Raw genomic sequence first — 21,047 nt, forward strand, 5'->3', positions numbered from 1 at the left:
GTTTGCGATTAATTATGACGTCACAGCCAATCGTCAGGCGGGACGCATCGACGCTCTAGCCCGCCGTGCTCTCACTGCTCCGCTGCCGCGTAGAGCAGGTCCTCTAGCCCGCGGAGCTAGCAGGCCGCTCATGCCAGCCCCAGATAAGCCCCCAAGTCGAAGTACCGGACCCGGGCTTGGAATTCCGGATATTTGGGCTCCTTGGTTGCAGAGGCACAAGGCGTGCGTGGGAGAAGGGCTCGGGTTCTGTATGCTTAGGTCCAGGGACAGAATAGGAAGGACCCTTCAGTGGGGAGGGAGTTACTCTCTTTCTTTTATTAATACTCTCGTCCCCTTCCCAGCCCTCGACCTCCCGTCCATCATGGACCTCGCCAGCACCTGCTCCAGCTTTCAGTCTGACCTGGATTTCTGTCCGGATTGCGGCTCGGTCCTGCCTCTTCCCGGAGCTCAGGATACGGTCGCGTGTACTCGCTGTGGCTTCTCCATCAACGTGCGAGGTGAGGGGGGCTCGTACGCAGCGGCCCCGGCAGAGGGCCCAGCGTGGAAGGGTCAGAGGCTTTAGGACCTCAAGATCGGTTGGATTGAAGAGGGGGACCCTAAAGCAGGGTATCAGGCACTTTTGGTCTTGGGTCGAAATCTGAAGGGAAGAATATAAGGCCTCCTGGCCAAACAGAGAGGGAGTTGTGGGTGTCAGCCCTCTCCAAACCAACTCTTACTGCCTGCGCAGACTTTGAGGCGAAGGTTGTGAAGACCTCATTTGTGTTCCACAAACTGGGAACAGCCATGCCCGTGTCGATGGAGGAAGGACCTGAGTTCCAGGGACCCGTGGTAAGTGAGTGACATGGAGGACTGGCCCCGTTAGGAGGGTGGGAAAGAAACGAAGGGGGTATTGCACAGATCTGGAGTGTTTTGTACCCAATTCTAAGAGGGAAGAGGGGTCTTTAAAACAGCAGTGTCTGAGGAGTGTGATAGCCTGATGTCTGTGGTCAGTAGGGGGAATTATTAACCCACCAGTTGCTTCCCAGGTTGACAGGCGCTGCTCTCGATGTGGGCACGAGGGAATGGCATACCACACCAGACAGATGCGCTCCGCTGATGAAGGGCAGACCGTCTTCTACACCTGTACCAACTGCAAGTGCGTATCCTTTCCCTCCCCTCCGCCCTTTCTCAGTCTGTTTGCTACCTAAACAAATCCAGCGATTTACCTTTTGTACTGATAAACAGTTGTTTCCTTTGGTCCCATCCCTCATTTCTGTACAGTTCAAGTAATAGGGAGATTTGTGGTCTTGTTTTTTTTTTAATTACAGTTTTTTTATCCTTTTTATACCCAGTGAATTAAAGCTTTTAAGATATTTAAAAGGAAAGAAAAAAATACAGAAGGCAAGTATTGCTTGGTGATCAGTGTGTTATGTTGGAATCTTCCACTGCACTCAACTTAGTTTTACTTTGGTGAGAATTACTCTTGAGTGATTTAAAGAACACGGAATAGTTTTAAGAACTCCTCTTTCTCTTTGGTGTTCTGCAGTTTCACTACAATATATCAAGATGTGGCTTCCTTTTATTTATTGTGTTTGGGATTTGTTGGGCTTTCTGAAAGTAAGGATTGATTTTTTTTTCCAGCAACCTTGGAAAATTATCAGCCATATCTTATCGAGTATTGCCTTTCCCCTATGTTCTCAATTCTCACATTCTGGAGCTCTAATTAATTAGTTGTTTATTAGACCTTATCTTCTATCCTCCATTTCTCTCACCCTGTCTTTTATATTTTCCATCTCTTTTTATTCTGCCTCTGGGTAAATTCTTCTGGTCTTTCTTCCGGTTCACTAATTCTGTCTTCAGTTTATTTCAATTATTGTTACTTAAAAAAATTTTTTTGAGTTCTACTTCATTATTTTTCAAATTCCCTCCTCATTTTAATAATTCACACTTATTTAATCATATTTTAAATTGTTCCTTTTATTCTTAAAATATATATTACATTTAAATATACTAAACATGATATTTATATTCTGTCTGCTAATTCTCATACCCACAGTTTTTGTGGGTCTGATGCTGCCATCTGTTATTTCTACTGACTCTCATGGTGCTTCTTTTCTTTTGTGATTTTTGATGATAAGCTCAGATTTTTTAGAATTTGGACTATGGAATTCTTTGAGGCCTGGGGTGAAAGCTGTATTCTTAGCATTTGTGTTTCCTGTTCAGGTGTCTTGAGGTGCTAACAAGCTAGAATCACTTTAAATAAATTTTCAGCTTCATGTTTTTTGGAGCACACAGGTAGTATGAATTTGGACTGCAAATCCAATGTAAAGGCCAGCTTTTGGTTAGAAATTCTCAGGGGAGATTTTTTTTTTCTCCCTCTACCTAGTGAGACAGTCAAATTCCTCTTCTGAAGAGTTGGATTTTTTTTTTTTCTTGTTCCCTTTTATACAAAGAGGTAGCCCTTTGGGGGTCTCAAACTTATTCAGAGTATCTCCTATCAGACATTGTAGGTTTGTCTCTAGTTCACCCATGTGGCTATCAAAACAGCAAGGGCACCATGGTAGCAGGGGCTTCAGTTTTAACTTACCTGTCTAGATTCCTGGTTTTATATCATTTCAGCCAGTGTGAAGGTTGCCTTTACTTTCTTGCCTTCTCACCAATGGATTAAAAATATTTATAGTTAGATGTGCCTTTTGCAAATATTTTTTTCCCAGTCTGACCTATTTGTTTTCTTAACTTTTTATTTTTTTTAATGACCAGAAGTTTTTAATTTTTATGAGTTCTAGTTTATCCTTTTTTCTTTTATGGCTAGTGCTTTTTGTTTTCCTAAGAAATCTTGGCATACTTCATAATTTGCAAGATATATTTTTAATCCCAACATTTTTAGTTGTCTTGAATTTGTGGAGGGTTGTTTAGGGGAACTAGTCCTCCACGGTCATAAATGAAAGTCTTTCTTGATTATTTAATTGATTGTCTTATCTTACACTGCTAGAACTTCTTCGTTGGGTCAATATAACAAGTCCTTTCTTTCTCTATAGGTTCCAGGAGAAGGAAGACTCTTGATTTTTTTCTGAGCGACTCAACAATCTCTCCTTCTCTTCCTTGGAAGGTGAAAGATACTGGGTTCTTAGATCCTTTGTCCATCTCCTGATTGCGGTGTTTTGCTCCCAGAGGAAAAGCAGATCATCATGTGGGGATTACCGTTGTCCCCAGAGTACTCCTACCCTAGTTGAGTTTCCTTTATTAAAGTTATAGTTTTCTATAAGAGCCAGACGTATGTATGTTATTTATAATCTGTCTTCTTCCAAAAGAAATTTTTGTTAGCTTAGAGAGATATATTTTTCCTTTCAACAAATATATCAGCTACAAAAAGAGAATATAAATTAGTACAACAAAAAGAAAAAGAGAAAAAAATAAATAAAACAAAAAAACAAGGAAATAAAAATGGAGCCAGGAATGAGGTTAATATAAAAAGGCATTTATAAGTACTCCCTCATTATCTAAATCTATTTGGTTCCTGAGTTTAGGGAAACAAAGAGTGGGAGTTTGGATAGTGGGAGGTTCAACAGAAAACTTAACCAGATTCAGTTGATATGTAAGTCTGGACAATAAAACAATCTGACACTCAGAGATACAGGGGGACACTTTGGAAATTTTTTTTATTGCTCTTGAGATAAATGTAATATATGTATATATATTTTACATTGTAATAGATTCATATATAGAAAGGTAGAAAGAAAAAAGTAAAACTCAAAAGGAATCCCATTCCACAGAGATATTTGGGGTTTTTTTTTAATGGGATTTACTATACATGCTGAGTTGTATCTTGCTTTTTTCAGTTCAAACCAGAAACTTAAAAGGGAAGCAAATGCTTAGTCCAGGCACAATAAACATTCAAATTTCAGTCTGGGAATGCTGATTCCTGCATTCCTTGGTTTAAATGGCGACCAAGAGGTGATGGTAACGATCATCTTGTAATTGTGCGGCCCTTTATATATTGCGAGCTCTCTAACATACACTGTCTTGTTTGATCCCACAGCAACGTGGAGGGATGGGCAGGGCAGTTTTCTCCACTGTATGTTTGAACAGTTCTCCTGCCTCACTCCTGAAATCTAAAACAAATCTGTTCATGTATCTACCCAGCTTTAAGCCTTTCACCGACTGGATAAAGTGCAAGTTTCTTAGCAAAGCATACAGGGCGTCTTATATAACCACGCCCACCTGTCAATCACCATTTGGAACTCCCCTTACATCCCTTCAGTATTAAACTGCATTTCCTTCAGTGCGCACAACTACGACTTCGTAAGCTGCTTTCTTTACCTAAAAAACCCATTTGTCTGCCTTCCTGTTCTCTTTTTGCCACTCTTGTGCTCCCTGAGAAACAAACACATATTTTTATCTTATAAACTGGCCTATATTGTAACTTATGACAATTTCTGTGCTTAATCTTACTCATCTCCACCCCAGAGCAAGGGTAGGCAGTATGTAACTAAATTCAGTTTCATAGATGAGACTTACATCTATGTTAATATTCCAATGTCTTATATTTCTGTTAGTATTTATGCCAGTCTTTCCCATTAGACTGGGAGCTAAAACGCAGGGTGTGAGTGTTTTATGCTCCTCCATCTTCAAGTTACAGCACAGTGAAAGGAAAAAATCCAAGTTGAAGACGCATTAAGCGCCCTGCTCGAACACCTACAGGCAGAGGGCGAGGATTAAAACCCAGATTCTTTTTTTTTTATAAATTTGTTTATTTTTAAAATTTTATTTTTGGCTGCATACAGTATTTGTTTTGCTCTTTTTGGCTGCGTTTGGTCTTCGTTGCTGCGCTCGGGCTTTCTTTAGTTGCAGCGAGCGGGGGCTACTCTTCGTTGCAGTGTATGGGCTTCTCATTGCGGTGGCTTCTCTTGTTGAGGAGCACGGGCTCTAGGCATGCAGACTCAGTAGGCGTGCAGGCTCAGTAGTTGTGGTGCACAGGTTTCGTTGCTCCGCGGCATGTGGGATCTTCGCGGACCAGGGCTACGAACCCGTGTCTCCTGCATTGGCAATGCGGATTTTTAACCACTGCGCCACCAGAGGGGCCCAACCCAGATTCCTAATCAAGTGTGTTTCTAACTGCTCCCAGGTCTCGATTCTTTAATTCCCAAACGAAACAATAAGAAAACGAAGCTAGGCCGTGGTAGGATCATTATTATTGCCCCTTTGTTTTCTCGGCGCTCCCACACAGCCAAGGGATGGGGGTGGGATGGACTCAGCTACTGGACATCTGAACCACGTGCGGTAACCAGTCTGCAGCGCCAAGCCCAACTCTACCCTCCTTGACCGCAGGTTCCAGCTCAATCTCTGTGGCGCATGCGCGTGCTGCACTTGCTCGCTCCGCCCCTGCTTCCACATCGCAGTGACGCCCCTTCCGCCAAAGTTGTGTAGCCTTCTTGCGGCGCCTGCGCACTGTCGCATTACGGCGGAACTAATCCGGCGACCTTGAGCTTAGACACATTTAGTGCCAGGAAGGGAAAAGGGGGACCACAGAATGCGTCACACACCCGGAAGCGGAGATCCGGAAGTGGGGTTGGACAGGTTATCCCCAGGGGTGGGGCAGCGGAGGCCCAGGAAGAGGGGGAAAAAAGAAGGTGGAGGATCCTGGCTACTAATCTGAATCCGATACCGATTGTCTTAGACCTCAGAGACACAGAAAAGACAGAAGGGTGCCTCATCCCCCTTCCTCCCCTCCGCCCTCTCTTCAGCCTTAGCCATGGCGGAGGCAGGGGCCGGGCTGAGTGAGACCGTCACTGAGACAACGGTTACCGTGACAACCGAGCCCGTGAGAAAGGCGGGGGGCGGTGCTGTTTAGGGGTTGGGGAGATACCGGGAGGGAAGGGATAGCGCTTTGGAGAGTTGCTGGAGGGGCTGGGCCTGGGGATATGGGAGGAAGTGGGGTTGGGAGAATCTCAAGGTATTGGGAGATTTGGGGTGTGTCAGAGTTGGTGCAGAAGGCTGGTCAAGAGACCAGCAATAGAGTTAGGATATAGGTGATGCTTCTTGGAGTGGTGGTGTGTATAAGTAATGAAAAAACGGGAATTTGGAGATTAAGGAGCAAGGGATGTGCTGGGGGTAAATGAAGGGCTGTGTGAGAAAGCATGGTTGGAGGCCAGCTGCAGGGGAATTTGACTGGAACCATACTTATCAGTAAATATTTGTTGAAGGAATGATTGTAAAAGGAAGCAGAGGGAATGAGGGAACAAGAAAAGGGAGATGAAGATAGTATTTTGAAAAATCAGAGGAGATATAAATAGAGAAAAATGTAGTATTTTTGCAAAAACAACTTAAGCTGCCTTCAAAGGGAGAAGGTTGTGTTGGGTTTAATAACCCTTGGACTAAGGGAGTTTAGAGTAATAGTTACTAGAGATGCCAGGATGCTGGGGAATAGGTTTCTCTGTATACTAGTGGTTACCAAGAACAGGAAATAATACTTCATGATTCTTCAAGGGACTCCCTGAGGCCAAAAATCTGTTCTATTTTATCTTCTCCCAGCCCTCAGCTCCTCTGGCACTATGTCTGATCCTGATTGAGTGGGGGAAGGGAAGAGAGGAGGCCCCCGGGAGGAAGTGGGAAAGGTTAATAGGAGGGGACTAGCTAGGTATGGCCATCCTTCTTAACGTTCCAGGAGAACCGGAGCCTAACCATCAAACTTCGGAAACGGAAACCAGAGAAAAAGGTGGAATGGACGAGTGACACTGTGGACAACGAACACATGGGCCGCCGCTCATCAAAATGTGAGTAATTGTTGGCCCACAGTAACCCTGGAGTCCTGGCTCCCCTCAGCATGTCTTCTGCTTTCTTACATTCACTGACCTTCCCGAAGCCCCCAGATGCTCACAATCCTGTGGCTGTCCTGGTGGTTCTCCGGTATCAGGGAGAGAAGGTTAAGGTTAGAGGAACAGAGGTAGGGAGAGGCTTGAATTGGGATGTGCCAAAGCTTAAAGTCAAGAGGTATCTGAGGTGGGAGAAGTGGAGCTTCGGATTCCTGGCTGGAAAGGACGAGGGAGTTGGGTGTCTGAGTCCCAGGGTGTGGGCCTGGGGAAGTTGGTTCCTGGAAGGTAGGAGGAGAAAATGGTGAAAGTAGGGATTTTTACTGAGATCCAATGGGAATGGAACTGATGCTCCATCTTATCTCTTCCTCCTTTTTAACTGGGCTCCTCCCTCCAAATCCAGGCTGCTGTATTTATGAGAAACCTCGGGCCTTTGGCGAGAGCTCCACGGAGAGTGACGAGGAGGAAGAGGAGGGCTGTGGTCATACACACTGTGTACGGGGCCACCGCAAAGGACGGCGTCATTCAACCCCAGGACCAAGCCCCACCACCCCTCCCCAGCCTCCTGACCCCTCCCAGCCCCCTCCAGGGCCAATGCAGCACTAAATTCCTCTCTGCCCCACCATTCCTGTGTCTGTCTGGCCCTGAATGTATTCATGTGGCTACTCGGGGACTTAACCCATGGTTTGGTCCCTTCTCCAGCCCCCTCCTCCCCTCTCCTCTGCCTGATAGAGGGAAGAGGGGGAGGAGGGTGGACAGAGATCCTGGAATTCTGACTTGCTGCTATTCCAGAACCCAGGCTTCTGGGTTCCCCCAGCCCTCATTTCTGCCTCCTCTCTTCAGGGATCCAGGCATCTTGGTCCCAGTCTTTTCCCTTTGTTCTCACTGCCAAACTACCTGTCCTGTGATCTAATTATCTTGGCCCCTTGCACTCTCTACTTGAGTTCCAAACAGTTAAATTGGGTTTCCAACAGCCCCAGCTTTCACTGCCAGGGTCCTAGTCAGATTCCAGGCAATCTTGCCCCAGCTATGCTTGTTAATCCTGGCTTAGAGCTTTTCCACTAATGTATTTATGTCATCCTAACTCTTAGTCCTTGCCTGTGGGATGTGAGGTCTTATGTGAGACCTCAGGGCTCCTAGCCCTTTCCCTCCTCTCCTGCCCACTCCTGTCATGCCCTTAAGAGGAGTTAGGAGAGAGAGAGGTCTTTGTCATTCTCACCTTGGGAGAATGGGAAATGGAAAAAGAAATAGTCATGTCTTCTCCCCTCACCATTCTCGTGTGACTTAGGGTTTCTGACAAAGCTGGCTTCAAGACTGGTCACTTAGAGCCAACTATCTCCTCAGCCTTTGGTCTTCCAGCTTAGGAGACAGATCCAACACGGTCCCAGGGGCCTGCGTCCCTGGGAGAGGAAGGAACAGGGAGGGAGCAGAGATGTACTCTCACCCCTTCCTTCCTAGGCTTTGATGTCTCTGCCAGCCCAGATGTCCTGGCCTTCCCCACCCCTTACTGGGATCTAGATATCATTTTCCAGGCCTCTTGCCATGCACAGTTGCAGAGATCAGTCAAATCCATACTACCACTGAGATCTCATTTATTGCCACAGATGCACAAAATAAATAACCCAACATCACAAAATGTGTTAAATACGGGCCCATTTATACATATGGGGAAAGAAGTGAGGCTATATACAAGGGTGAATTTGGGGTGTCTGGGCCATTCCCAGGTTGAGGAAAGGAGAGGTAGCACCATTGGTTGCTTGTTGTATGTGCAGGGGGGAGGTTTTAGGAAGGTTCTTAATGGGAAAAGACTGTAAGCATAGAAAGCCGCCATGGTGGAGTAAAACTGGCCTGTCCCCTTCTCCCCCAAAAAGAGGGCCCTAAGGCCCAGGCCAGAGTCAAGCCTCTTGTTTTGGGGGAGGAGGCTTTTGTTTCTCTTGAGGAGAAACCTCAGAATGGACGAGGCAGGGAAGCCCAACCCTCAGACCTGTGGAGAGGGCACTGGGCCCTTCTTTGCCAGGAGGAGAGGCAGGGGTGGGAGGTAAATGTTTGACAGGCAGGGCCTCTGTGTATTAAACATGGGCCAATTACCAGTACTGATGGGGCAGGACCTGTTCCCCAATTCAGGCCCGGGAAAGATAGAAGGGGAGAGATCCCTTGGGAAGTACTGGGGTAACCAAGGGAGAGAAGCATCCCAAGATTTGGTGGGGGGAGCAGGAATGAATTAAGCTTCGGGCATGGATGCGGAAACTGGAGGCCAGTTGAGGTCCTAACTATCTGGAAGAAAACAGACAATGTAGGTGCAGGGGTGCTTATCAATACACCGGCAATGGGCGTGGACATGATGCCTGGAATGAGTAAGGATTTCCGTGCCCAAGAGGAAGCAGCCTTATTTCTGACCAAGCCAGAATAAGGGTTGTGGGTGAGCTTCTCAGCCTTCTGCTGGCACGAGGCAGAGGGGGACGCGGGGGTCGCAGGTGCACAGCAGCGGGAAGACGCGCTCACCCAGGGGACCGGGCGCCTGGAAGGCGAAGAGCAAGTCCAGGGAACGGCCGTCGTAGAAGGCCACGCGGCCCCGCTCCCAGTCCAAGTCCACGCGGATGCGCCGCGGCTGGGGCCCGGCGCCGCCCAGCGGGGTGGGCTCCGGGGCCGTGAGCGCCCACAGGCGGCCGCCGCGATCCTCCACGGCCCACACAGCCTCCGCGGGACATAGGCCTACTCTGCCCTTGCGTCGCACCGACTCCCCGGCCACGCCCAGGGCATAGCGGCTCTCCCCGTCGTCCTTATCCTCCCCGGAAGAGTCTCCGCGGGAGGCGGTGTCGGCGATCTCCACCTCCCAGCAGTGGCGGCCAGCCCTGAAGCCCTGCGCGCCCAGCACCGCCGGGAGCTGATCGAAGCGCCCCGGGCCGTCGCGGGGTGCGGGTGTCCCCGGTGGGGCCAGTCGGACCCTGCGGCGGTCCGCGGAGACCAGCAAGCGGCGGTGAGCGGTGCCAGGATCCAGGGTCAGGTCGGCTGGAGAGGAGAAAGCAGGGGGAGGACCGTGTGAGCTGGCTTTCCGAATCAGAGGAGGGATAGGATGGAGAGGATGTGCGGAGGGTACACAAGAGGCCCACAGCAGCTCAAAAGGCTGCTGTAGGACCGAAGAGGGTGAAGGCATACGAAGAGCAGGCTTGGGCAAGACCCAGCCTGCGCTGATGGGCCACTTCCTTCTGGAGAATTGGACTTGGAGAAGGACCCTGCTGGCCCAGGGCAGGGGGCACAGCGCAGAGACTGAAGGAGGGGTTGCCCGGGTTTGCGGGCTTGGCGGCAGAGTGAGGCTCGTCTGACTTCTAGGGAGGGTGAGGACTGATACCTCAATCTGCAGCATCTGGGGTGGGGGTGGGGGGGGTGGGAGCTGGGTCAACAGGATGGAGAAGATGGAGCTAAAGAGGAAGACTGATACCAGATACCAGTACCGCACGTGATAGAGGGGAGGGCCAGAGGGAGAAATCCAAGTATCCTGAGAAACCAGCCCACCACCCGCAGGAACAGGTGGGAGTAGACAGGCCTATTTCTATAGGGAGCGCAGGGCAGAGGAGAGAGAAGGTGGTGATAGCCAAAGGGACCAGAAAGAACTAATCATTGGCCTTGTGTGTATGGGATGCTTTGAGGAAAGATTTCTGGATTAGGGGTGCTAGAAGCAATCTGGGTTGGGTTGGATGGTAGGTGACCAAGAGGGCGGAGTACCTTCTCTAGGCAGTTTAAAGAAGGGCAGAGGGCAGCCTTGGAAGTGATGGAAGGAACTCCCCAGAAGCTGCAGAGAAGGCCCAGAGCCTCAGGGGCAAGGAGACGCGGGAATCCTGGGACACTTCTGGAAGGGAGTGATGAGAAGTGGTGGCAGCAGGGATTCCCCAGAAGCAGCTGACCCCCAGGGGTCTGTTGTGTGAGTGTATGAACAGGTAAGAGGAGAGAATAGCTGGAATGTGAGGAATGAAGGATAGACCTTATAGGTTGAATTGTGTTCCCCCCCGAAAGTTGTGAAGTCCCCCCAATACCTCAGAATTTGACTGTATTTGGAAATAGAATCTTTACAGAGGTAATCAAGTTAAAATGAGGTCATTAGGGTGGACCCCAATCCAATATATCCAGTGTCCTTATAAAAAGGGGAAATTTGGACCCAAAGACAAGTGTGTATAGAGAGAAGATGCTGTGAAGACAGGGAGATGCCATCCACAGGCCAAGGAACGCCTGAGGCTATCAGAAGCTAGGAGAGAGTCCTGGAACAGAGTCTCCCTCTCAGCCCCCAGAAGGAACCAACAATGTTGACACCTTGACTTCTACCTCTAGAATCATTTAACTTCTGCCTCTAGAACCATGAGACAATAAATTTCTATTGTTTAAGCCACTCGGTGTGCAATGCTTTCCTATGGCAGTCCTAGGAAACTAATACAGACATCAAAAAGGACTTGATCATATTTGAGAGAGGAAAGGGAATAAACTGAAAACAGCCTCTCATTTAGTTCCCTCCCTTGTGCCTTCCTTACCCGTCAGTCTATGAAGCATGTTTTTGACCACTGGGTAATCTTCAGGGAGATCGTCCTCTGAGTTAGATGACTTGGGAGTTGGGGCATCAAACCTGGATAGATGAGGGAGAAGGGTCAGGAAATTGGTAGACACCCTCTGCCCTCTGATGTCCCCACCTCTATCCCACTCACACCTCTGGAGCAGAAAAGGGTGAGGCCACACCCACAAAACCTGTCTGTGAGTGGGGACAAAGGTGTGGCTCCTGTAAGAAGATGGACGTGGCAGCTGATAGTGGAAAAGAAAAAACAGTAAACATGGAACTCACCTTCTCCATGTCTTCTTTGTATCCTGGGGTGGGCAGAAAAAAACATGGATGTGAGCTCTGGGCTTCATACTGTGGGGAGCTCTTCCCCCACCTCCTCAGGTAGCTGGGTCTGATTTGGTGAGGTCCCTCCTCGCATCTCCGACTGATCTCACCTCTTTATCCCCTGTGCTCCCTTTTCCTCTCATTCTCCCCCTTCCCTTTTCATGACCTTTCCTTCCTCTCAGTCACCACTTTCTCATCCTTCTAACTCCACCCCTACCGTCCTCCTCCCTTTGCCGTGCCGCAAAGCCTCTCAGTTCCCCTTCCCCAGCCTCATCCAGGCTTTTTTCTTGCCCCCAGAGTCCTCACCGTTCCTTGTTTCCTCCCAGCCCGCCCCCCTTCCCTTTCTCAGTGGCCCCCATCCTTATCCACCTTACTGAGGGTGTATCCCAGATAAACATCCCCCGCCTCCTCCATCACACAGACCAAACACATACTTAGAGTCCTTAGGCTAAGAGTTCATTTATAAAATCCTTATAATAAAGCTGCTTCTCCTCTTGCCATAAAAGCCCAGTGTCGTTTATAGGGCCCTTTGTTCTGTGTCTCTCTACCCTGACCAAGGAAGCAGCTGGACTTGGATGTGTCCCAGAAGGCCCAGCAGATCTGCAGGGTACCATGAGAGCCAGGAGAGGGCGCTGGATGCTCCCCATCCAAAAACTAGGATTCCCTCTTCCGGCTTCGCAGTCTAGTGGGAAAGACTGGGGCAGACCCGTAGGGTGTTGAAGGGGAGAGAGGAAAGGCAATTTGCCTAATTATGCCAATTACACCTAGACTAGGTATATGTAGACTTCAAAGGGTGGAAGCAAGACTCGAGACCAGCTCGGCTGCTGGCGAGAAGCCAGGCGGGAATGCGGGGCGCCTGGGGGTCGGCAAGGGAATGGGGTTGGTTGACGGCCAAAGAGTCAGGGCCCAGGAGGGACGCGGGAGGCTAGGTGGGTGGGTGATCAGGGTGGGATGTGGAGAGGAGCCAGAGGTCCCAACGTCTGTTTTCCCGGACCTTGCCTCCACCCGTGGCCGCCTCTGCCTGGGGCCCTGGGAGGAGCGGAGGATAACAATAACAACACAGCAAGGCCCAGGCCGGAGCCCGGGGACCCACCCCACGACACGGCAGGGGAGTTTGGATCTGCCTCCCTCCCTTCTTCCCAACTTGTGACAGCCGCCTCCTTCCCCGCCCCTCCACTCCAGCTTTTTGTCCATCCTCCCTCCTGCTTCTCCTCCGCTGAGCGACTTCTGATCTCCCTCACCAACCTCCCAGGCACCCAGCACCCTCCCCTCCGCCTGGCCTCCGCCTCCGGGGCGCCTAGCGGCGTCTTTTCCCAGCCTCCCAGTTCCCGCGCTCTTCGCCGGGCCTTAGGGGTCTCCTCCTGTTCTGTCTGGTGCCCCAACCCCTTCCCTCCAGCCCCTTTCCCAAGACTCAGGCATCCGTCCAGCTTCGCTCTGGGCAAAGCGTCAACTCTCTCCCGGCATCTCTCACTTGACAGCTGCCGCCCCCCCGTCCTTTGCTTTTCTTTCCCCAGCTCCATCTTTTGCCTAAACTTCGAGAAGGGCCCCAGCTCGGGAGGTGACATTCCCCGCTTCCCCAGGGAGCCCGCGGATGGCCCCTTCGGCCGACAGCTGCGGACGCGCGAAGCGCACCCCTGCCTCACCTCTCCGTGCGGGGCCAGGCAGCCCATGGTGGGGATGCGGCCCCCTCGGCGTTTCCCAGTTCGGGCCCCGGGCTCGGCCAGCTTCTCCCGCAGCTCGCGGCTGATCCGCACTTCCACCGCCAGCCGCACGTTAGACCTCAGGCTGCGGCGGGGGCACGGCCGGCCGCAGCACGGGCAGGCGGTGGGGGGCGCCTCGGAGCCGGGAGGCGGCGGGGTCCCCCAGCGGCGGTCCAGGCACGCGCGGCAGAAGCTGTGCTCACACGCCAGGAGCACCGGGTCCTCGAAGAGGCTCCCGCACAGCGGGCACGTCGCTAGCTGCTCCAGGCGCTGCACCAGTCCCCGGCCCAGCGACTCGGATGCCTCCATGGGGAGCCAGCGTCCGGGCGCCGTCCCTTCCGCGACCGTCGCGACCACCTTCGGGCTACTCAGGTGGCTGAGCGCCTCTGCTGCTGGTTGCGTCGCTGCCCCTCTCTCCGCCTCCCACATTAACTTTCTGACGCTTTCTGGCGCTCTCCTGGAATCGCCTCTCTCTTCAACCAGTCTGTCTCCGCCAATCTCCTCACTACGTCAGGCTTTATAGGGAGGGAGGAGGCCCCTGCGGGAGGTAAACATCAGGGCTTGCGTAACACCCCATCTGGTTCTCCCGCTTCCCCGTGAGGTTTGGAGGAGGAGGGTGGAAGGGACATCTAGGTCTCGAGCCAAGGAGGTGTTCGCTAGGGGACGCTCTGGGAGCAAGGTATCAAGGTGTGGGGTGGGTAGCCCCCGTCACCGCCCCCCCCGAATTGCTCGAATCTCGCCTCCCCCTTGGCCTGCTGTGTACAGGTGGGCAGGGCGCCCCGGCTCGCTTTTGGCATGTGTGCCCACATCGCCAGGGTATGTCATTCTAGGTGGCTGGCACACCTACATCTGGAGGCCTGGGGCCAGGAAGCAGGGATCCTGGTTTGTGCGGCTTTGGCAGGCCTCTGAGTGTTGGTGTGTGGCTGGCATTCCAGAGGCCTCTCTCCTCTCCATCTTTCTGCCTTACCTATTAAGGGCTTGAGGACACTGAAGCTGTGGGGTAAGTGGTGGAGAGCAGGCACGCACACCTCCACCTCAAGGAGTCAGTGTAGGGCTCTCTCAGCTGTACCTCTGGCTGGCTCCCATGGCCTCCCTTGTTTCTTCCTATGTCTCTCTTTCTAGTTGTCTGTCTCTCTTTTCCCTGTGTATGTTTTTATTTCCACTTTTCTCTTTCTCTCCTTCTTTGGCATGTACCCAAAGGTTGTCTATTTTCACTCTTTTGGTCAACTGAGGCCCAGAGACTTGGCACTGTCAAGGTCACACAGTAAGGGAATGACCTGAAGTGGAACCATACCCAGATCTTCTGATTCATGGCCTTGCTGTGATTCCACCCTGCCGCTCTTTAATTTCAGATCCCTAGAACTCCCTTCTACTTTCTGATTTTTTTTTTTCCGGAGTTTTCCTCATGCCCTCTTCCCTCACCTCCATCTCTCTGTCTCTTTCTTCCTTTCCTCTCCTCTTCCCTCCTTTCCTTCCTTCCTCCTTGCTCCCTCTTCTTCCTAGTTCCTCCACCTCTCTCATGCTAGGCCTTTCTGTCTGGTACCCCTGTGCGGTTGTGAATAAGTAAACATTCAGATGTCTACAACTATGATCATACACACTGTTGTACAAACATGCGTGTGCATCCAGCAATGTCTAAATGCCCCAAAATGCACAAATAGGCAGATACTTTCATATAATGCAAAATCACAGATATGCCCAAATAGTCTCATACACACTGAATATCACTGGGACGGACATCCAGAATTATTTAGGGACAGATAGACATACTCAAAGAACACATGCAAAGAGACACTCTGTCATTAGTTTTATTGTCAATTAGAACAGCAATACAACAACAATAAGTCTTTATGAAGCAGCAGCATGTTATTAGGCAACTCCTCCAGGCATCCTTCTTTCCCCTACTTATCAGGGAGACACTCAAACATGACACCCTGATAAACAAGGTACACAAATCAACACACTCATCTTGGAAAAACCTCCCAGCTCCATGCTCATAAAACACACAGCTATCCAAGAAAAAGATTTCAGATATGACCAAAGTCTATTTTGTAAAATGGACATCCATGTAATGATAGGTAGAATAAAGTTCCCCCAGAGATGTCTATGTCCTAATTCCTGGAACCTGTGAACATGTTACCTTACATGGCAAACGGGAATTAAGCTTGCAGATGGAATTAAGGTTGCTAATCAGTTGAGTTTAAAGTAGGGAGATTATTCTAGATTATCCAAGCATCCTTAAAAGTGGAGGACAGGGACTTCCCTGGCGATCCAGCAGTTAAGACTCCACACTTTCGCTGCAGGGGGGTGCTGGTTGGATCCCTGGTCGGGGAACTAAGATCCCACATGCTGCGTGGTGAGCCAAAGAAAAAAAAAGAAAAAAGTGGAGGACAGAAGCGGAAGAAGACAACCAGAGAGATAGAAGCTTATCTCTCAGCCTGACGTTGCTGGCTTTGAAGACTGAGGATGGGGGGTCATGAGCAAAGGAAGTGGGTGGCCACTAGAAGCTGGAGAAGGCTAGGAGATGGATTACAGATGGAATCCAGCCCCGCCGGCAGGGCTTAATTTTAGCCCTGTAAATCCTATTTTAGACTTCTGAACTACAGAACTATAAGATAATAAATGTGTGTTGTTTCTCAGATTTCAAACAAAAGTTTGTGATAATTTGTTACAGTAGCAAATAGGAAACTAATACACATGCTTTCCCTTTCTCCCTCAGTCTCTGGCCCTTTGGGACTGTATGCACTTGTTTTTGCCCCTTCCAGTTTGTCACGTTTTTCAGATTTCTCTGCCTCTCTGGGCTTTCTTATCTGTCCTCTTCTGTCTCTCTGTCTCTGTCTCTCTCTCTCTTTTTTTTTTTTTTTGGACTGCTTCATTTTCTTGGCTCTATCCCCACCCCAAGGCCTCTTGGACATTGGGTTCTTTCTGGATCTGGGCCTGGAATATCAGAGAAATGCCTCTGAGTCTCATCAGGAACCTTGTATCGTCACCAGTTCAAGAGCCTTTCTATGACCTTCAAGTCCTAGTCGATGGTTCACATCCTTAGTTGCACATTAAAGTCACTGGGGGAACTTTTAAACTCCTGATGCCCAGGAGACACCTCAGATAATTAAACAGAATCTCTGGGGATGGGTCCCAGGAATCAGGAGTTTTAAAAGCTCTCCAGGTGATTCCAATGTTTAACCAAGGGGGGACCTACTGTCTTACATGTTGAGGTTACAAGTGGACCTTCCCCTCCCCATTTTGCTCCTTATGCTTTACCTGCAGTGCCTTATATTTTCTGTTCCTTGAGCATAACAAGACTGACATTACCGCCAGGCCTTTGCACTCATGTTCCTTCCTCTAGCAATATCCGTGGCTGTCTCCACCTTCTCATTCAGGTCTCAACTCAAAGGTAGCATATTCAGAGAGACTTCTTTCACCACTGTATCTCAAGTAGTTTTCCTCCAAAGTGCTCTCTGTCTCTTTACCCAGATATATTGATTCATGGTATTTATCACTATCTGAAATGATCTATTTATCTGGTTTGATCTGTTTCTATCCAACAGAAGGTAGCTTTATAGGAACAGGAACCTAGCCTGGTCACTGCTGTTTTCCCTGAACCTGGAACCGTGCCTGGCACACAGACGGTCTCCATAAATATATAGCCAGTCATTGAACTGCCCATCACCAATAGGGCAACGCGAAAGGATCTTTTGACTGACTCTGCTTAGATCTTCTAAATGCCAGATACAGATATTCTTTTTATTGTTTTTAGATTTTTGAGTTTTATTTTATTTGTTTTTTATACAGCAGGTTCTCATTAGTTATCTATTTTATACATATTAGTGTATATATGTCAATCCCAATCTCCCAATTCATCCCCCCCCCACCTCTTTCCCCCCTTGGTGTCCATTACAGACACAGATATTCTTATCCTTCTCAATCAACAGTCATTCTTCACTGGCAGACGCCAGGCCCAGTGCTGGGGGATGCTCATATGAAGTGAGACATGGTGTTCAGTCTGGCTCAAGAAGTTCATGATCCAGCTGAAACTTGCGTTCTACAACCAGATGATGAGGATTTCTGCTAAAAATGCTTTAGCTCAGCTTTTAAGCAGTAGTTGCTGTGAGTTCACACTTAATGATTTTAGGACATGTAGTGCAGGGAAAAGGCATTTGGAAACAGACGTTGCCAGGAAATGTCTCACTTCTCATGACTGTCTCCCTCCCTCACCAGAATCTCCATCAACTCTGCACTTGATCCTCTAACTCCCCCTTGGGTTTATTCTGTCTCCGGAGAGCTGGGAGGGTGGAGGTGATTGTTAGTGTGTGTTGGCTTGGCTTGGCTTGGCTTGCTCTAGTTGACCGTGACTGGATCCTGCCTCTCTGTTAGCACCACATCTTCTTAATGTAGGTGTCTCCCACATAACTGTTCGCACCTCTTTCCAGCTGTCTCCAGGATGTCTGCTTGTGGTGTTGTGGAATGTTGCAACTAAAACACCCATGGACGGCACTGGAGATGCTAGAGGTGCGAAGGCCTTACCTAATCCCCTCATTTCTTTTCCATCGCTTCCTTTTTTTCTCTCTTTTTGTTTATTCTTCAGTTTATCTCTCCCCCATATCAGTCACATCCCCATCTTTTTAAACAGCCTACAAGTCTTGGGACTTCCTGGTGGTCCAGTGGGTAAGCCTCCGTGCTCCCAATGCAGGGGGCCTGGGTTCTATCCCTGGCCAGGAAACTAGATCCCGCATGCCGCAACTAAGACCCGGCGCAGCCAAGTAAATAAATATTTTAAAAAGTAATAATAAAGAGCCTACAAGTCTTTGGGAGACTTGGAGAGGGAGAGGGAGATATGAAAAGGTGTTTGGGAGACTGATGACAAGCCAGCCAAGGTCCCTGCCCTTAGGAAGTATGATAAGGCAGGTAAAGTGTATCCATCATCATCCAAAATCTGCCATTACTGAATCAGGGAGTGTGATGAGGCAAACAAGGTATATCTATCATCAACCAAGATATGTCATTACCAAATTGTAAAGGTGTGCTGAGGGGAGAAGAGTGAGTGGAGGATTATGTTTACAGATCAGAGAATGAGTGAAAACGATTTCAGGAAGACTTCCTGGAGGAGGTGGCTTATAAATGAAGGATGGGTTGGGTTGAGCAGGAGACAAATGAAAAAGCCTGAACAAAGAATGTGAAGCATCTTTGGGGAAAAAACTGGAAGTGGGAAAAGAGGCCCGGGGTAAGAAGCACAAATGAAGGAGACCATTACTCTTTCTCAATTCCCACTTACTCTTCCCCTTCCCAAAGATTTTCTTCGAATTCGATTGCTTCCAGAAAGACTCTTTTTTTAAAAGACTGCTGTTTACAATGTGCTTTAACAGAACTGAAAGTCCTAATAGAGCACGGCTCTATTAGGAATAGGAATAGGAATATTTCCTATTCAAGGGCTCCAGGAACTCTGGGTAAAACACCCCCTGATGCTCAGGGCAGCTTCAGGAAGGGTGAACTTAAGATAGAGATAGACGACGAGGATTTGACCAGATTAACCGAACAATCCTGATGCTCAAAAATGTGACCAAGGTTATATAGGACTGTCATCTTTATTGCCTGGTCTCTTGTTTAACCTTTTAACAGCTGCGGGGTTGAGAGTCCAGCCATTTTACAGTGAGGAGTCGGATTCCAGCACGGTAAGGGATTTGCCTGGGCTCAAACAGCTGGTTAGAGGCAGAGCCAGGACTGAAATGCAGATCTACTGCCTCCAAATTCTGTGCTCTTTCCCTTAAAAATTACTTCGTCTCTTCTGAGACTTTATTTTCCCTCCTGTAAGCCTCCTTTGTCCCTCTCCCTTTAAATCCCTGCTTAAGGCTAACAGTTTCTCCAAGATGTTGCCCCTCCTCAAGTTCATTCTGGATACTCATTTATTCTCCTTCCTTCTGACAACCCCCATCAATGTCACTGACATTACTTTATCTATCCTTTAAATTCCCCCTTAAACATTTGCTAATCATTCTTCTCTTCTCAGTGCTCCCTAAGCCTTCTTATTCCCCCATCCTTTAGCAGTGTTCCTTTAAGAGCCATGCATTTATTCATCCATTCATTTAATCATTCAAGAGCTATTTACTAAGCACCTACTGTATGTCAAACACTGTTCTAGGAGTTAGGATACAGTGGTGAACAAGCCAGCCATGGTCCCTTTCCTCTGGCAATTTTATTTATTTATTTAGGCTTCGTTGGGTCTTCATTGCTGCGTGCGGGCTTTCACTAGTTACAGCGAGCGGGGGCAACTCTTCCTTGTGGTGTGCAGGCTTCTCATTGCGGTGGCTTCTCTTGTTGCGGAGCACGGGCTGTAGGTGCGCGGGCTTCAGTAGTTGCGGCACCTGGGCTCAGTAGTTATAGCTCCTGGGCTCTAGAGTGCAGGCTCAGTAGTTGTGGTGCATGGACTCAGCTGTTCTGTGGCATGTGGCATCTTCCCGGACCAGGGATCGAACCGATGTGCCCTGCATTGGCAGGTGGATTCTTAACCACTGCCACCAGTGAAGTCCCCCTCTGGCAATTTAGATCCTATTGAGAAAGACTAACTAATAAGCAAGTAAACAAATAAATTAACAAGATAATTATAGATGTCATAAGTGCTTTGGAGAATATAAAGTGGGTAATATACAAGGAATTAACTGTAGGAGGTGCACACTGCTTTTAAAATGGTGTTCGAAAAAGCTTCTCTGAGGAGGTGACATTTGAGCTGAGCCCTGACTGATAAGAGGGAGCCAGCAGTAAAAAGAGTTGGGGGAGAGCTTTCCAGGCAATGGGAACAGCAGGTGCAAAGGCCCTGAAGTAGGAAAGATCTGGATGAAGATCACATGCTATGAGGTGTGATGAGAATGGTTTAAAATGAGATTGGAGAGGTACTAAGAGCCAGGCTGTGCAGGACCTTAGGGACCAGGATAAGAAGTTGAGTTTTGTTCTACAAAGTGCAATGCCACTGAAGGGCTTTAAGAGGGGAATTTACATGGTCCAATTTATGTATTTAAGACATTCACTTTGTCCTAGTCATCTTTTCTTTCCATTTCCTTTTCTAACTCTCATCCTGTTTCACGTATTCAAGATGAGCATCTCATTTCCTGCCCATTTCCCCATCAGGGAGAATGAGTCTTCCAAACAAACAGTGTATTAACCTGTACAGTGCACCAAGTGTAGCTAATTTGACTCTGATTCCTGCCTATATTACAGAGTTCAAAGAATCAGAGATTTGTAGAATATTAGAGTTGAAAGGGGCTTTAACCCTTATATTGCAGATAAGAAAATTGAGGCCTAGAGGGGGTGTCCTAACTTGTCCAAGATAACTGGTAAGTGGGGAAGCTTTTGTGGACCTCATCCTTCAAGAGCGCAAGAGCAAACTGCTTCCTGTTTCTTAGACACTCATTTCAATTAAAAAGGTATTAACTGACTACTCAGTATATGCCCAGAGTTGGGGCCCAGCTTGACAAGGAATAGGAAGAGCAAATGACAAGGTCCATTCACAGCCACACTGGGGTGTGATGGTGGGCATAACAACAACTGCCCTCAGGCAGCTTAGAGTCTGAGGGTGAGAGATACTGAATAATCACACAATGTATACAAACAGTGATACGAAGGAAGGTACAGGGTGATGAGAACTGTACCAGGAAGGCCTCAGTACAGAAAGCAGAAATCACTCTAGGTACTTTAAGTAGC

The 21,047-nt window shown here is 48.7% G+C and overlaps 3 protein-coding genes across 4 annotated transcripts; 2 read left to right on the plus strand and 1 right to left on the minus strand.

Annotated features, from left to right (window-relative positions):
• The first annotated feature begins 79 nt into the window (after window positions 1-79).
• Window positions 80-3,246, plus strand: POLR1H (RNA polymerase I subunit H). 2 transcript variants are annotated; one of them, XM_060023390.1, is made up of 5 exons: window positions 80-98; window positions 342-497; window positions 728-828; window positions 1,026-1,135; window positions 3,018-3,246. In XM_060023390.1, the coding sequence occupies exons 2-5, from the start codon at window positions 362-364 to the stop codon at window positions 3,040-3,042; spliced, it is 372 nt and encodes a 123-aa protein (XP_059879373.1). In that variant the 5' UTR covers window positions 80-98; window positions 342-361; the 3' UTR covers window positions 3,043-3,246. The 2 variants fall into 2 exon arrangements, with proteins under 2 accessions (XP_059879373.1, XP_059879372.1); XM_060023389.1 differs by having other exon boundaries at window positions 84-222.
• A 2,276-nt stretch (window positions 3,247-5,522) lies between these two features.
• On the plus strand, window positions 5,523-8,125 carry PPP1R11 (protein phosphatase 1 regulatory inhibitor subunit 11). Its single transcript, XM_060023381.1, has 3 exons — window positions 5,523-5,800; window positions 6,644-6,752; window positions 7,192-8,125. The coding sequence occupies exons 1-3, from the start codon at window positions 5,732-5,734 to the stop codon at window positions 7,392-7,394; spliced, it is 381 nt and encodes a 126-aa protein (XP_059879364.1). The 5' UTR covers window positions 5,523-5,731; the 3' UTR covers window positions 7,395-8,125.
• A 471-nt stretch (window positions 8,126-8,596) lies between these two features.
• RNF39 (ring finger protein 39) lies at window positions 8,597-13,732 on the minus strand. Its single transcript, XM_060023380.2, has 4 exons — window positions 13,299-13,732; window positions 11,614-11,636; window positions 11,309-11,400; window positions 8,597-9,797 (listed from the first exon to the last, which is right to left on the minus strand). Exons 1-4 carry the CDS (start codon window positions 13,662-13,664, stop codon window positions 9,217-9,219), a joined length of 1,062 nt encoding a protein of 353 aa, XP_059879363.2. The 5' UTR covers window positions 13,665-13,732; the 3' UTR covers window positions 8,597-9,216.
• Between the last annotated feature and the right edge of the window lie 7,315 nt (window positions 13,733-21,047).

Source organism: Delphinus delphis, chromosome 10 (genome assembly GCF_949987515.2).
Source record: "Delphinus delphis chromosome 10, mDelDel1.2, whole genome shotgun sequence".
NCBI classification, from domain to species: Eukaryota; Metazoa; Chordata; class Mammalia; order Artiodactyla; family Delphinidae; genus Delphinus; species Delphinus delphis.